This window comes from Psammomys obesus, unplaced genomic scaffold, assembly GCF_907164565.1.
Source record: "Psammomys obesus unplaced genomic scaffold, mPsaObe1.curated_primary_1811, whole genome shotgun sequence".
NCBI lineage: Eukaryota > Metazoa > Chordata > Mammalia > Rodentia > Muridae > Psammomys > Psammomys obesus.
In genome coordinates this window covers 14358768-14372548 of record NW_026585504.1, presented here as the reverse complement: position 1 = coordinate 14372548, position 13781 = coordinate 14358768, and the positions used below count along the sequence as shown (strand labels likewise).

General features: G+C 52.3%; 1 protein-coding gene across 4 annotated transcripts in view; it reads right to left on the bottom strand.

The window, feature by feature from the left end:
- Positions 1-1116: 1116 nt before the first annotated feature.
- Positions 1117-13781, bottom strand: part of Frmd5 (FERM domain containing 5) — a 244617-nt gene continuing 231952 nt past the window's right edge. The window contains exons 9-15 of one of the 4 annotated variants that reach the window (XM_055624612.1): positions 10182-10245; positions 9684-9775; positions 8404-8478; positions 7079-7147; positions 6214-6320; positions 1694-2037; positions 1117-1514 (exon numbers count right to left, since the gene is read on the bottom strand). In XM_055624612.1, coding sequence (XP_055480587.1) covers positions 1467-1514; positions 1694-2037; positions 6214-6320; positions 7079-7147; positions 8404-8478; positions 9684-9775; positions 10182-10245 — 799 coding nt within the window. In that variant the 3' untranslated portion in view covers positions 1117-1466. Of the gene's footprint in view, positions 2038-6213; positions 6321-7078; positions 7148-8403; positions 8479-9683; positions 9776-10181; positions 10246-13781 lie in introns of all 4 variants that reach the window. The other 3 variants (XM_055624688.1, XM_055624449.1, XM_055624534.1) reach the window with 3 other exon arrangements.

Sequence of the window (13781 nt, the reverse complement as noted above, 5' to 3'; positions counted from 1 at the left end):
TGGGTGTTTTGCTTTGTTTTTGATGGCTGCCATATTCTGAACGTGGACATGGTTCTACCACAGCAGCCAACAAAGTAAGAGGAGCTTGAATGTACTACAGCCCAATCTGTTCTGCATCTGGGGCTGCTCAGCCCCACCGTTGTCTGGGTCCCAGGAGTAGGCGCGCCTCTTGACTGTCCTTTAAGTCCTTGGGCCTCAGATGACTTAGCATTCCCTCCCTGAGATGAAAACACGCTCCTGTTAGTGGCGGTGGGAAGTGCAGAGGCCTGGGGCCTGCTGCTCACCTCAGTGTGTACACCTGGGCTGCTGTGGCTGACGCTAAGTGTCGGACAGTGAGCGCTGGTCTCAGCCACCGCCACGGTCCTGTCTCTTGTGGGCACTGTTTATAGAGATTCTGTTTAGGGTGCTTCCTGGTCCCTTCCAAGGCTGCCGCTCGTCCTTGATGCTTTTCTCCGTTTCTCTCTTGCACCTTTTGACTCATCGGGTTCTATTTTCTTAATTCATAAGGTGAAAACAAAATGTGAGCGGATAAGAAAATAACATTTCGCTGTTAAAATAGAGCTTGAAACAGTCTTTTCTGAAGGGGGTTGCACTGTGCGGAAGCAGCACCGGCCTCTGCGGCTCTGCAGGCTCTCAGGTGACTTCGCACAGGCCCCCGGTACCTACGCTGTGGGACAGTTCTGACGGCACTTCACTCAACACCCCAGAAGCATTAGAAAAGTCTTGAGATTCTTCAGGGGGAAAAAAAATCATTAAAACTCAGTGGCGCCCACTAGGCTCTCGTCTAAAGGGACAGACTTACCCTACCCTGCCGCTGCCGCTGCTGCAAGCGCTGGTCCCCTGCAGATGCCCGCTCTGCTCAGGTTTGAAGACACAGAAGGAAAAAATCCAACTCAGACCAGCGTAAGAAACAGCTTTCTATTTAACCACTCTACACAGATGTTTCCTTCATACTCCTGCCTGTCCACAGCCCCGGTCTGCCCCGCTGGGCCCCGAACCCGTTGGCACCAGTCAGAAAGCTGCAGGGGACAGAGGACAGACAGCGGCTCTCGAGTCTTCAACCAGTGTGTCCCATCTACCAGGTGAACTACTGCAGTAATCAGTATAGTAAAATAAATCATTTTTTTTATTATTATTTGGATACTTTCAAAATAATACACATCTATGAAAAATTAAAACTCGAACCCAAAAATTATCCTGCGTATTGAAGGATGAGAAACGGGGCTGCTGAGCCTTTCTTGAAAGAGCCTCTGAAGAAATTGAGTTTTCCCAGTTTCTTTCCCGGGCAGTAGCCTATATCCCTTTCTTCTGGGAACAACCCTCCTAGGCTGCGGTGGACTTTGAGTCATGAGAGGGCTTGGTGTGTGTGCCGATGGTTCCGCGATGGGTCCCATTGCTGGGAATGGGTGGCCGGGTTCCTTGGTCCACCTGGCTAGTTATTGGGAGGAGTCATGCCTTCTCAGGTGTCAATGAGCAGGCCCACCACTGAGCGGATTTTGCAGGCAAACCATCGCCTGAGGGGACAAAAGTATTGATAGTGGAATTGTTCAAACTCGGGGGTCTGGCGGATATCTCGGAAAAAAGCAATGTCAAGGTCAGACTCAGTGAGGATGATCAGGAGAAGGAGCAAAACAAAGAGGAGTCCCATGGTCACAAGGAGCAAACGGAGGACACTTAAAACAAACTTATTCACCTGTTCTTGCTCTGGCCCGCTGTGCCCCTGACACAGGGCCCTCAGCTCGCCTCCGAGGGCCTCCACCTCTGTCGCAGTCGGGGTGCTGGCCTCAGACTCCTTCTCCTCCTCGATGCTGCACGTGGCTCCGTTGATCTGCCGGGACAGCAGCATCAGCTCCAGGCTGTGCTCGGCCACAGGGGTGGGCAGCACGCTGTCTGCGGGGCTGTAGGCCTCGTCTGCAATCACGGCTACACGCTCATTGCTGTCTGCCCGGCTGCTTCTCACGTGGGGCAAGAAGGTGTCCCCGTGGGAAGAGGATCGCACCGGTGTGGAATGGGCGCTGTCCCGCAGGGACTCGAGGCCTGGGAAGGCAGAAAGCACAGGAGTGAGCTTTCTGGGTCACCACACCGTTCCCCAGTGGCGTCCGTTGCGTTTGGTAGGGGCCTCTGCTCCACGTTACAGCAGCAGTAGCTGTGGACTCAATAGCTAGACATCAAGAACAGGTCAGAAGTTCTGTCTAAAACTTTCATTTGTGTGTCTTTGAACAACTCCACAAAGTGGCGAGGGCGGTTAGAGAAGAGTCATGCGGCTGGCTGTTCACGGCAAGACTGGATGGAGTCCCAGCCTGCAACAGTGCTGCCATCCCAATGCGCCTGCCATGGGTCTCAGCCACCCGAGGAACTTGTGAGAGACCTTGAAATTGAGAGCCCCCCGCCCCCAGGCCGGAACCCCTGATGCACATGCTCCCTGACGCCTCCTCTGGCACATGTGACAGGAGGGCCTTCTGTGTCGCTGATGAAATAGAACCCCAAGAGCGTGATCCTGGCCTCGGCCCCACTTCCCTTCTGTGCCCTCAGCAGAGGCACATGACACCCTCTAAAAGGCCTGTCCCCTCACGAGGACATCTCTGACTGCCAGATCTCCCAAAGTACGACCAGCTCTGTTGCCAGCAGCCTGTGCAAATGAACCTTGGCCAGAGGACAGCCACAGTAAACTACCCTGTTGGTGATTCCAGGAGCCGAGAGCATGGGTAGGCACACATTTCTAGTAGGGTACCTGAGCACCACAGCGGCCCACCGAGCAGTTCATGTTCTGTTTTCAACAGAAGGCCTCACCTGTAAGGTCGCTCCTGTACCAGGCTCGTCTGAACAAGAAAATTCAGCTAGTACTCTGCCCCATCTCTCCACTGTCTTTCTCTCCCCCCTTCCCCCTCCTTTTTCTTCCTTCAACTTAAAACAGTCTTTGGATCAATTTTTATCTTTTTTGTTGTATATGGAGTGTTGTATTTAAGTTATCCAGAAATATCACCATAAACTTTAGCATTGATTATAGAATGATATCCCACTTCAAGCAATTTGTCTTGGCTTTTAAATGAAATACTCTGTTTGTTTGTCTCTCTTGTAAGTTAGCACGTAGAATGTTAAGCTCTATTACGGCATTTTCTTTTTTTTTTTTTTCCTTAAGATTTATTTATTTATACATATGAGCACTAGATTTGCATGTACGCCTGCATGACAGAAGAGAGTATCAGATCCCATTATAGGTGCTTGTCAGCCACCATGTGGTTGCTGGGAGTTGAACTCAGGACCTCTGGAAGAGCAGACAGTGCTCTTAACCGCTGAGCCATCTCTCCAGCCCCCCCCCCCCCCCCCATTATGGCATTTTCAAACAATCTTTTGTTGCCCCCTCCCTTCTTCACCCTATCCGCTGCTCCCCTATACCCCCAAACTCCAACACCTGCTTCTGCACTTTCGTAGCACATGAGTTTTATTTCCTCAAAACGGTTCATTTGTTTTTCGGGGACACCATCTCTTGAATCCCTGTTTGGCTTCAGAGTCATTGGGTAGTCAAAGATGACCTTGAGCGCCTGCTCCTGAAGGCCGGAGTGCAGGTATATGCCAGCATGCTTGGTGTAGGCAATGCTAGTGCTCAAACTCAGCCTTGGGCCTGTTACTCAAGTACCGTCCCAACTGGGCTACCTCCCTAACCCCTCACTGCCCCCCACCCCCACATACGTGAAGATTAAAAAGGTAGATCCCACACGAGAGAAAACTTGGCAGTATTTGTTTTTTAGTCAGGGTTCCCTCCCTTAATGATTTCCAGATGTATCCATTTTCTGCAAGTTTCATAACTGCAGAAAATTCATCTGTGACTATAGGAGCCACCATCCTCTCTGCCCTTCATCAGGCCCATTAGTCTCGGGGGAGGGGGGGCTGGGCCAAGCGGCACGGCAAGACAGAGGTATATTTACCTTGAAGGTGCTCGAGCTGACGCCTCTGTTCAGAGGTGGCTCCCCACGGGCTGGGGGAAACAGTTAGGACCCTAGCCTGAAGCCGGGGGCCCATCCTCAGGATGCGGATGCTTAGGGGCCGGAGGCAGTGGTTAGTCAGCCGGAGCTGGACGTGGACTCTGGTGTGGATCTTAATTAGACTCTTTCCCATGGCGGCCCAGGCAGGCAGTTCCTTCTAGGGAAGCAGCCTGGCAGGGTAGGTATGGAGAGGAAAGAGCCAGCCAGCTAGGGACCAAGAGTCCTCACCAGTTCCATGCCATGGCAGCCCCCTCCAGCAGTGCTGTCCCTTTGGGTAGAATACTCGCTTTGCGGGACAGAGTGCGGCCGAGCTGTGAGGAGGGAGAAGCTTGGAGAGGGGAGGCCATCCTTATCAGGGGGCTGGACTCAGTCAGAAGTGCTTGCATCCATAAAAAGCAATGCTTGCCAGCCTGCGGCTTGTTCCCTGAGGGCCCTGGGCGGCCCAGACTGGAAGAGGGCATGCGCCAAGTACAACTGTTGCAGAAAGCAGGCTGTGCGGTCACAGGCAGGCTCCGTCCAGGGCCGCATGTGAGGTGAAGTCACAGGACTGGTGGCTCCGGGGCTGTGTCTGTCCCTCTCCCCCTACCCCTTGGCTGAGCCCCCACAGTCTGCCCTCCATAGACAATAGGTAGGTAAAGGAATCCTCTAAACAAGCCATAGTCTTTGTTTTTAGTGTCCCTGTTTGGGGGGATTTTGTACTTCATTCAAACTGTAATGCCATGTTATTTTATTTATTTTATAATTTTTTTCCTGTTTTTAGAGAGCAGATGAAGCTTTTCTAGAAAAGTCAGAGGGCTTCTGTGATGTGCCCTCTAGGGAAGGCCGTAAGGCGGAGTGAACTGACTTCACAGCCAAAAGCACGTCCCTGGCAGTTCTGTTTGTGCCCTTTGAAGCCCCCCCACTTTTCCCTCATGGCTCCTCCCTGCAGTCAGCTGTGTTTGTTAGCAGCTGATCCCTTTTCCACACTCACAGACTGCCAGCTGGGAGGGCAGCGGGGAGAGGCTTCCCCTTAAAGTGCTTCCTGTAGCTCCCACTCCCGATCCCGGCACTTGGGAGGCTGAGGCAGGAGGATTGCCTGTGCTACAAAGTGAAGCTTTGTCAAAAACAAAACAGAAGGGGCTTTGTGTACATTAGCTTTCTTGCCATTCCCAGAGCAGGCAGGGAGGGTGCTCCTTTTTTACAAATGAAGCAGTCATCCGTCTGCCTCAGTGGTAGCTGCCCACACAGGCTTCTTCTCAGAGCTCTGTGTCAGCCACAAGTGAATATTCAGGTCAGATTCATGGGTCACATCCTGAAACCCAAATACAAACCAGAGACCCTCTCCTGGAATGACGCTTGCTCCCACCTGAGCAGTTTTGTTTTTGAGGTAAGGTCTTGGTGTGTACATTATTCTGGCCTTTAACTCAGGATGATCCTCCTGCCTCGGCTTCCCGAATGCTGGGGTTGTAGTCATCCTCTTAATTCTACCTCCTGAGCACTGTGACCATCACCACATCACATTGCTGGGGACTGACCTGTGTTCCCAGCCTTTGTGTAGAACCCTCTACCTTCCATGGGGCTCTTCCCCAAGAGTCTGCTGCTATCTCTAACACAAATAAGCTTCTTTTCAAGGCTCTGGTGGACTGAGTGAGAATATCCCCCCCAGTCTCGGGTGTTTGGACACTTGGTGCTTTCGGCACCCGGTGGTGGTCTTGAGGTTTAGGAGGTGTGGCCTTGCTGGAGGAAGCATGCCACTGGGGGTGTGATTTGAGGTTACAGAGCTTCGGGCCACTTACAGTTCTGCCTCTACTCTGTGCTTGTTTGAAGATGTGGGCTCTCAGCTTCCTGTTCCTGCTGCCAGGCCGGCCACGTGCTGCAGTGCCTCCCTGCCATGAAACACTCTTAGCCCTTGGGAACCTTGAGCCGAAATAAACGTGTGTGTGTGTATGTGTGTGTGTGTGTGCGCGCGCGCGTATTTTCAAGACAGGGTTTCTCTGTGTAGCCCTGGCTGTCCTGGAACTCACTCTGTAGACCAGGCTGGCCTCAACCCCAGAGTTCTGTCTGCCTCTGCCTCCCGAGTGCTAGGATTAAAGGCGAGCACCACCACCGTCCAGCTCAGAATAAACTTGCATTGTCCTGGCCACGGTATTTTGTCAACGGCAGCAGAGAGTCACTAATCCAGCCCCTGAGAAGGCCCCTGGCCATGTTACGTGCATAGTCAGCAGCAGCATTTCTAGGAGCCCAGACTCACCCTCCATGATGGAGATGTGCACAGCTCTTCTTCGTGTCCTGGGGACGCTGCTCAGCCGTGGTCCGTGGGTTATGGAAGGGCAGCTGCGGCTGGGAACCATCCCTGCTCTGAGATGAAATGGAAAGAGAGCCACTCCGCCAGTGCACAGGTAGGGGTGTCCAGACATTAACAAATTCTCCTGACCTTCGGCCCCTGAGTCCCCCTCACTCCCTTTCACTGGACACCCAGCCTCTCCTTTCTGCAGCGTGGCAACAAGTGTCTTGGGGGACAGACAGTCAGGGAACAGAGCCCCAGGATGAGACATGCCCTTGAGACGTGTCTGAAAACGTTACTGGCAGTTTCCAAGAGGCTGCTTAGGGGAGGTTGTGTTAAGAGGCAGGTAATAATTTCCCGTTCCCAGAAGTACAGGCTGCTGGGCAAATCCTAGCCCTCTTGGCCAGTCCATGTAAAGTCTATCAGGCTCAGGGCAGGCTTCTAGAAATATGTGATTTATGGATGTACATGATAAGGATCGTGAGTTTATTTGAGGCTTTCTGTCATGGAGTAATTCCAGAACAGCCAAGTGTCATCACTTTGCCACATCTTTCATAGCTGATCCATGCCAAGGACAGGGAGGGTCCAGTAGAACTGCTGAGTGAGGGGCCCCAGGCTCTGCTGCTCTGTCTTCCCTTGTGTGGTCACAGGCTGTACACTGGCTCCTGTGTCCCAGCTAACAGGTTCCGTCCCTTTTCCGCCCTCTGCCTCCTCTCTTGGTGTCTGTTTGGTCAGCAGCTTCACAGGGCGAGGCTTGCTAGGTCTTTAGGGATTCTGGGGTCTCAGTTGGAACTGGTTCAGAAGTGCCTGCCCGACAGGCCCTTCTACCTACCTGTGTATCTCTGGCGGCTCCCGTTTGATCTTGGCACTTGACTCCATTACTTCCTTTGCCACTCGGCCACTGTGAAGTGGGAAGGTAAAAACAAACGGTAAGAAAGACAGTGATCAGGACTAGGCTCAGAGATCTCAGGTGCTCTGGCCAAGTCAGGAAAAAGCCAGTGGCCTACCCATTCCCCAAGACTTCAATCACTGTGGAAGGCTTCCTTGCTGGCAAAGAGTTCTAGCCCACCCTGATGGCGTAGCTTAGCTCTTCATTGCTAGGGTGTCTTCGACTCTCCATCTATTGTTGCTTTTTTTTTTTTTTTTTGATACTGGGTCACATTAGGTAGTCCTGGCTGCCCTGGAGCTCTCTTATGTAGAGCAGGCTGGCCTCAAACTCAGAGATCTGCCTCTGTGGGATTAAAGATATGCACCGCCCATGCCCAGCTCCACTCTTAATTAGGAAGGAGTCCTCCAGTCTTGATATTGGGAATCACCAGGAAAAAGTCCAAAGCCCCTCGGAGAGGGTACACGCAGCACATTTTCCCAGTTCTTGCTTTGCTGATGCTACTGTGATGGCTAACTCCTGGGTTATTAGAAATGGCGGGTCTGTGAGAGGAAGTGACCAGTCATGAAATGTAAGAAGCCTCAGGTCAACTCATACTGTACCCTCCCAGCATCGAGAGCCTCCGAGCCAGCAGACATCCTAAGTTATGTTCTAAGTTTTAATTGTTGTGCTTAAACGACCTATAAAACAAGAATGCCTCTGACCTGTAAGCCCCACTTAGCTGACGACAGAGAACCTCCTGGGATGCTGGAGGCTGGCTATATAAGGTACCAACCACCCATGCGTTTTTGCTTCTGCAAACAAGCTTGGTTGCTCCCAACTGCTCAAGATATGTATGACCACACAGAGGACATACAGAAGTACATTAGAATGTATGCTTGCCCCTGATTTGATGAAGGCAGGAAGGATGTAATATTTTGCCTTTATAAGCCCCTGTCTAATGTAATTTGGCACCATACTCTGGAAATCCTGGGTGTGGACCTGACTAGTGTCCATTGTCCTGGCCAGTATTTAATAAAGCTTGCTTCATATTTGGCTAAAATCTTGAGGTAGGAGCCTGATTCTCACTTGGTCGGGTAAATGAGGGCAGAAGAGACCTACAGACAGACAGCTCCCGAGGATTAGAGTAAAAGGCTCCGAGGGATTGGGAGGAAGCCCGGGCGCTGCTGAGAGCTCTGGTTTATCTGTCTCAGAGGATAAGGCACCCGGAGCGTGCTCTAGAGGAGGGACTGGAAAGAGATCTAGAATGGCTACTTACTGTCACTATTTACCTGTATCGGAACCGGCTCCCTTTAAAGAATAAATTGCTGCTGGACACTGTGCGGACTTGGCTTGACTTCTCCAGCCTGCGACAAAGGAAAGGTTAAGTGACACATGGCCCAAGCCACCTCAAGTTAACGGGAGATGGGCCGGTAGCTCTCTGCAAAGGCTACCTCAAACTTCCCTTCAGATTCAAGAAAAAGCCCTGGGTAGCTTCTTCCTGGGGATGCTTCCGAATTCCCAGGGCAATGCCAACCTTTCAGGGCTTTCCTGTGTGCTGGGGAGACCCAGGGGAGCCCATCCTTCCTGGGCCGCTCCTAGGAGTTTGTCTCTCAAATTTGCTTCTCTCTAGGTTCATGCAACTGACCAAACCTGGGCCCTGTCCTCACGGGTGAAGGAGACGGCAGCCAAAGAACACTGTCTCTTTGGCCTTCTCAACAGTGGGGTCCCCCAAGTGACCCCCGAGTCAGAAGGAAGCCCACACGGGGTGGCATACACACTGCCCTTTCAGTTCACCCTGTGCTCGTATCTTTGCACAGCATTAGAGACTGTGCATGCCTCCCTCACACAGCTCTGGGCTGAGGCGCCGGCAGCTGGCAAGGTGTTCTGTTTTTTTTTTTTTGGACAGGGGGTCTCATGTAGCCCAGTCTATCCCGCAACTCAGTTTGTAGCTGAGGATGACCTTCAACTGATTCTTAGGTCTCTGGCTCCTGAGAGCTGGATTACAGGCATTCGTTACCGTGCCCTGTTTAGGCAACGCGGAGGACTGAACCTCATTCCTGCCTCACTCCTGTAAGGCCAGAACTCCAGCAAGTGAACTGCACCCCCAGCTCAGAGCATCTAGTAAAACACAAATCAGAGCATTTCCCTGGCATAACCTCAGCCTCCCTGGACCGGATCTTTGTGCACTTTAATCCCCCAGACTCCTCCAGGCTCTCTGGCAAGCAAAGTTACCTTTGGCTCAAACCTGGCTTCTCAGTAGCAGGCCAAGTGGCCACCTAGCCTAGGCTCCTGGGCACTCGGCCCTGAACTACCCACCAGGAAGGAAACCCCAGGGTCTCCCCGAGGCTGAGATCTGAGGTCAGGATGCTGCTCTAGGTTGTGTGGGATCTTTCATGGCACTCTTGTCTTCTGGGCCTTCCAGGGCACCACAAGGCAGTGGTTCAGATTAAGACACCCATTGGGCCTTCGCGGTAACGCCAGAACCACTCTGCTGGTTCCCTGCTTCTCAAGGTTGGCCTGCCTGTTCCTCTAGAGGCAGCTTTGCGGGCCCCATCAGGTGTCCACTCACTTGTAGAAGGCTTGGTTCTCAATTCCACATTTCCAGAGGTGCTTGCAGGCTTCTGGAGTTGGAGCAAAATATGTGAGAATGATTTTTTTTTCCTGTTTAAAAAAAAAAAAAAATCCCATAGAGACACAGCTGAGGAGGGTGGCGAAGCCCAGGAGCCCATCTCCTGTGTGCTGCTGGGGGCCCTCTAGCAGGTGGCTGGCTAAGAGGGCTTCGCATCAGGGCACCGTCTCTACCTGGTAAGCCTAACAAAGCCCAGGCGAGAAGCAGAAAGCCCCCCTGGCATTCCCCACGGGACGGAGAACCTCCTTTGACTACGTTTCCTGAAATCCGGCCTCTTGAGTGGACCCTCCAGGCCTTCCCACCCTACACTGCTCCACCTTAACCTCAGCCAAGGAGGCAGATGGCCTCCTCTGTCTGGACTCCTCACTCCTGGCTCCAGTCATGAGGGACCGCTGCTCCGCCCCCACCCTCTCTGAAGAGGGGGAAGCCAGCACTCACCTCTTTCTGACTTACGTATAAATAGAAAGTCTTTCCTTCGAATTTCAGCTTGGTCACCTCGTTCCTAGAAGCACAGAGAGAGCGGCCGTCACCTGCCGTGGGCCGCTTCTCGGCAGCCCACCCGACTGGCAGGGGCTCCAGGCACAGACACAGTATTAGCCAAAATTAGAACTGAAAACGAGACAGTGGTGCAGTGGTCCTGGAAAACAGTCACTGGGACAGGTCGACCCCCAAGTTTCCAGTCAGCCACGCTGTAATACTAGGAGGACTTAGGGCTCATTGACAGTGGCTAGGAAAGGGAACCATCTGCATGGGACATGAGTGCGGGGGGAGCGGGGGGGCCATTTCCGGATTCGATTCGTAACCCAGGTGCGTTACCTGAGGGGACTGTCGATTATAAGATGCCACAGGCAGCTGACAAAAGAGGCCAGTGTTGAAGGTAACAGCCAAATAATGAAATACAATGCATCCGGGTTCTGCGGGGGAGGGGGGCGGGGCGGAGGCTTTCAGGTGACTGTGCCACTGGGTGGAAAATGCAGTTTAATGCGGACAGATGTCAGACAATCTCAGGGAAAGGTGGAGCAACATACCAAAAAGAGAGGACAGATTACATGGAACAGTCATGCAGCGTACTGACCAGGAAAGGGGCTTAGGGGTTATTGTAGAAAAATCCTTGAAGCCACCAGCCCAGTGAATGGCTGCAGTAAAAGAGGCAAACAGGATACTGGGGTACGTCACCCGTGGGACAGACACAAATCAGAAGAAGTGACATGGTTACTGTACATGGCACAGCCTAGCCCTCACCTCCACAAACTGCTCTCAGTCTCTTGTCACATTTACGCGGTGGGAGGAGAACTGCTTGGGACTTACTTGGACGTCCCCCGAGAGCCGCAAGACCGGGCCTCCCCCTCAGCCACTCCTGTGTGCCCAGCTCGGGGCCTGATCCCCCAATGCAGATGATTTTTCTGCCTGCCACCCCTCAGGAGGTCCGGTCCCGCACAGCTGCCACCCCTCGCATCCTGCCGTCTCTAGGGGCATCTCAGTATCCTGGTAGGTTGTAAAAAGGCAGTGATAACCAGGTACCTGGTTTACGGCTGGGCAGCACGGGGCAGGGGGTGTGTGTGGCTTGTTCTCACCAAGAAGTCATGACTGACTGGGTCAGAGTGACACGTTGCAGCCTCCCACTACAGGTTTGAACCAGTCAAAGCCTCTCCATGTCATCTCCCCTGTCACTTTTGACCAACAACCATCAGTCTTATACTCAGGTAAATACGAGAGGCAAAGAGTGTGGCAGATGGGTTTACTCTTTGCTTTTTTTTTTTTGAGACGGGTCTCACTGTGTAGCCCTGGCTGTCCTGAAATTCACTGTGTAGACCAGGCTGGACTTGACATATAGGTCATTCTCCTGCCTCTGACTCCTGAGTGTGCCTGTGTGTGCCATCACACCTGGCCTACGATTTCCCTTTTTCCTGTTGAATGAGAGGTTGGGTTTACCTCGTTGACTCTGAAGTTGAGACAAGAGGGAGAGGGTGCGTGGGAGAAAGTTGGGGAGGCAGGGGTAACTCAGGGACTGAGAGTGTCTATTTTACAGATGACCTGATGTCTAGACATGAGGCTTTGGTGAGAATGGAACCCTTTCAAGGAACACCAAATAGTCCAGACACTCAGGCAGCAAATGACCTGTACAAGGAGAGCAGTGGCCCAATCCTGTTCAGTCTTCTGAAAAGCATTTTTGCTGGCAAGGAGAGGTCAGACCCTCACTTTGTCACAGAGAAAGTACCGCAATGGTGGGAGCCGACTCGGGGGAGCCCGGGACGCAGGTGTGTTGGCTACCCCATGAAACCAGCTGTCCTGTGAATGGGACCCAGTGCCACATGTCTGAGGAGGAGTTTCTTGAGGACTCGGCCATACTGCCATCCCCCACAAGGACAAGCTGGGGTAGGAAGGTGGCTGTGTGTCTGTATCAGCTGTAAAAGGGAGCGTGGGAAAAGATGACTGCAGCATCCCGAGAAGAAAATTCATGAGAAAACAACTCTTCTCACGCCATGCTTCACTCTTCTAGGGAAGATAACGGAAGCAAGAGAAGGACCAGATTTCCCTAACCAAACTCTCCTGGACCAAGGGAAGCCTGTTCTGTTTGTCAGAAGAGCTAGCTAGCTTAGAAACGGCAGGCCGAGGTCCAGTTCAGAACAAAAGTCACAGGGGCTCAACTTTGTGTTCTCCCAAACGTCCACCCTAGCTTTGGGCTCTTAGATTTGTGCATTTACTGTGGAGTGCCTGTACAAGTGAGGGAGCCAGAAAGAGCCCGTAATTAGAGAGGAGAGAAGGAACCTTTAGAGAGGGTAGCAGAATTTATATGGAGAGAGAGAGAGAGAATGTGTTCTGGTTCTGGGAGTTACAGTGGGGGTGGAGGATGGTGAGGGATGAGGGGATGAGGGGATGGAGGGGTGAGTTAACTAAAATAAAGCATGTATGATAAAAAAAACTTATGGAACACTACTACTTTGTAAACAAATTTTAAAATATACTTATTTAAAAAAAAAGTTTGAACAGAGGTACCTTGTATGGGTAGACAATTCTTTCCCCAAAGGCCTGAGTTATTGGATGAAAGTCCCAGTGCCAGTGTGGGATAATCTCCCACTAGTTCCTGGTTAGGGAGGCACCCCCAAGCCACACAGTGCTCCACTGTCAGTGCTCTTGGTTGCCCACAATAACCACATGGTAAGGCGCTATTGTTAAAGATACACACTTTGGTTACAGAACGTAGAGAAATCAACCTGGAAACTTCCTTCTGTGTAGCTTTCATGGTGCCGAAAGGTGAGAGAGAGTTACCAATGGGCTTAGCCAGTGATGGGCCCTGCAGCTACAACATTAACTTGCCAGGCAGTATGTGCCCACCGGTGCCCAACAGTGGCATGACCGTTAGGGCATAACCAACTTTTTGATTGGATTTGAGGCCTGCTTCACAGGAATGCATGCCTGATGCTGTGGAAACATCCAGAAGGCCGTAGCTGATGAGGTCCTGGGTTCTGCTACTGTTGTTTCGCTGAACAGCCATGTCAGGCTGCTTTCTAAATACCTGTATTTACACCCTTAGGCCAGTGCTCGGCCTCGGTCGGCGGAGCTGCTTTTTGCAGTGAGCAGTAGTTAATGCAGAGGATTCATAACTGGCCAGAGTGCAGCCAGCAAGCGGCTGCTGAGTGCTCAGCTCTCAGGGAGGTAGCTACAGCAACCCCCTCGAGGCGCGGGGAACACAGCAGAAGAACAGGTGGGGACACGTGAGGGCCAGAGGATGGGGGAGAGTGCTGTGAGCTGCTGTTTCCTGGACATGGTGCGGCGATTGCACGCACGCACACAACCTTCACAAGAGCAAACCCTGCTAGTAAATTCCAGCCCAGGCGGGGGAGGGGCGCGTGAGGAGCCAACATTACCTGAGGACCTTCTGGCAACTGATGGTGTGTGTGTCATTTTCTTTGGGGTCTGTGCGGCTACTGGTGGGTTGCACATGCAGGCAGCACTGATCTGATTCTGGGTTACATTTTAAATGGGGAGGGGTGCTGCTGTGGAAACGGCTGGGCGAGAGCCGCTGCCACGCCTGGT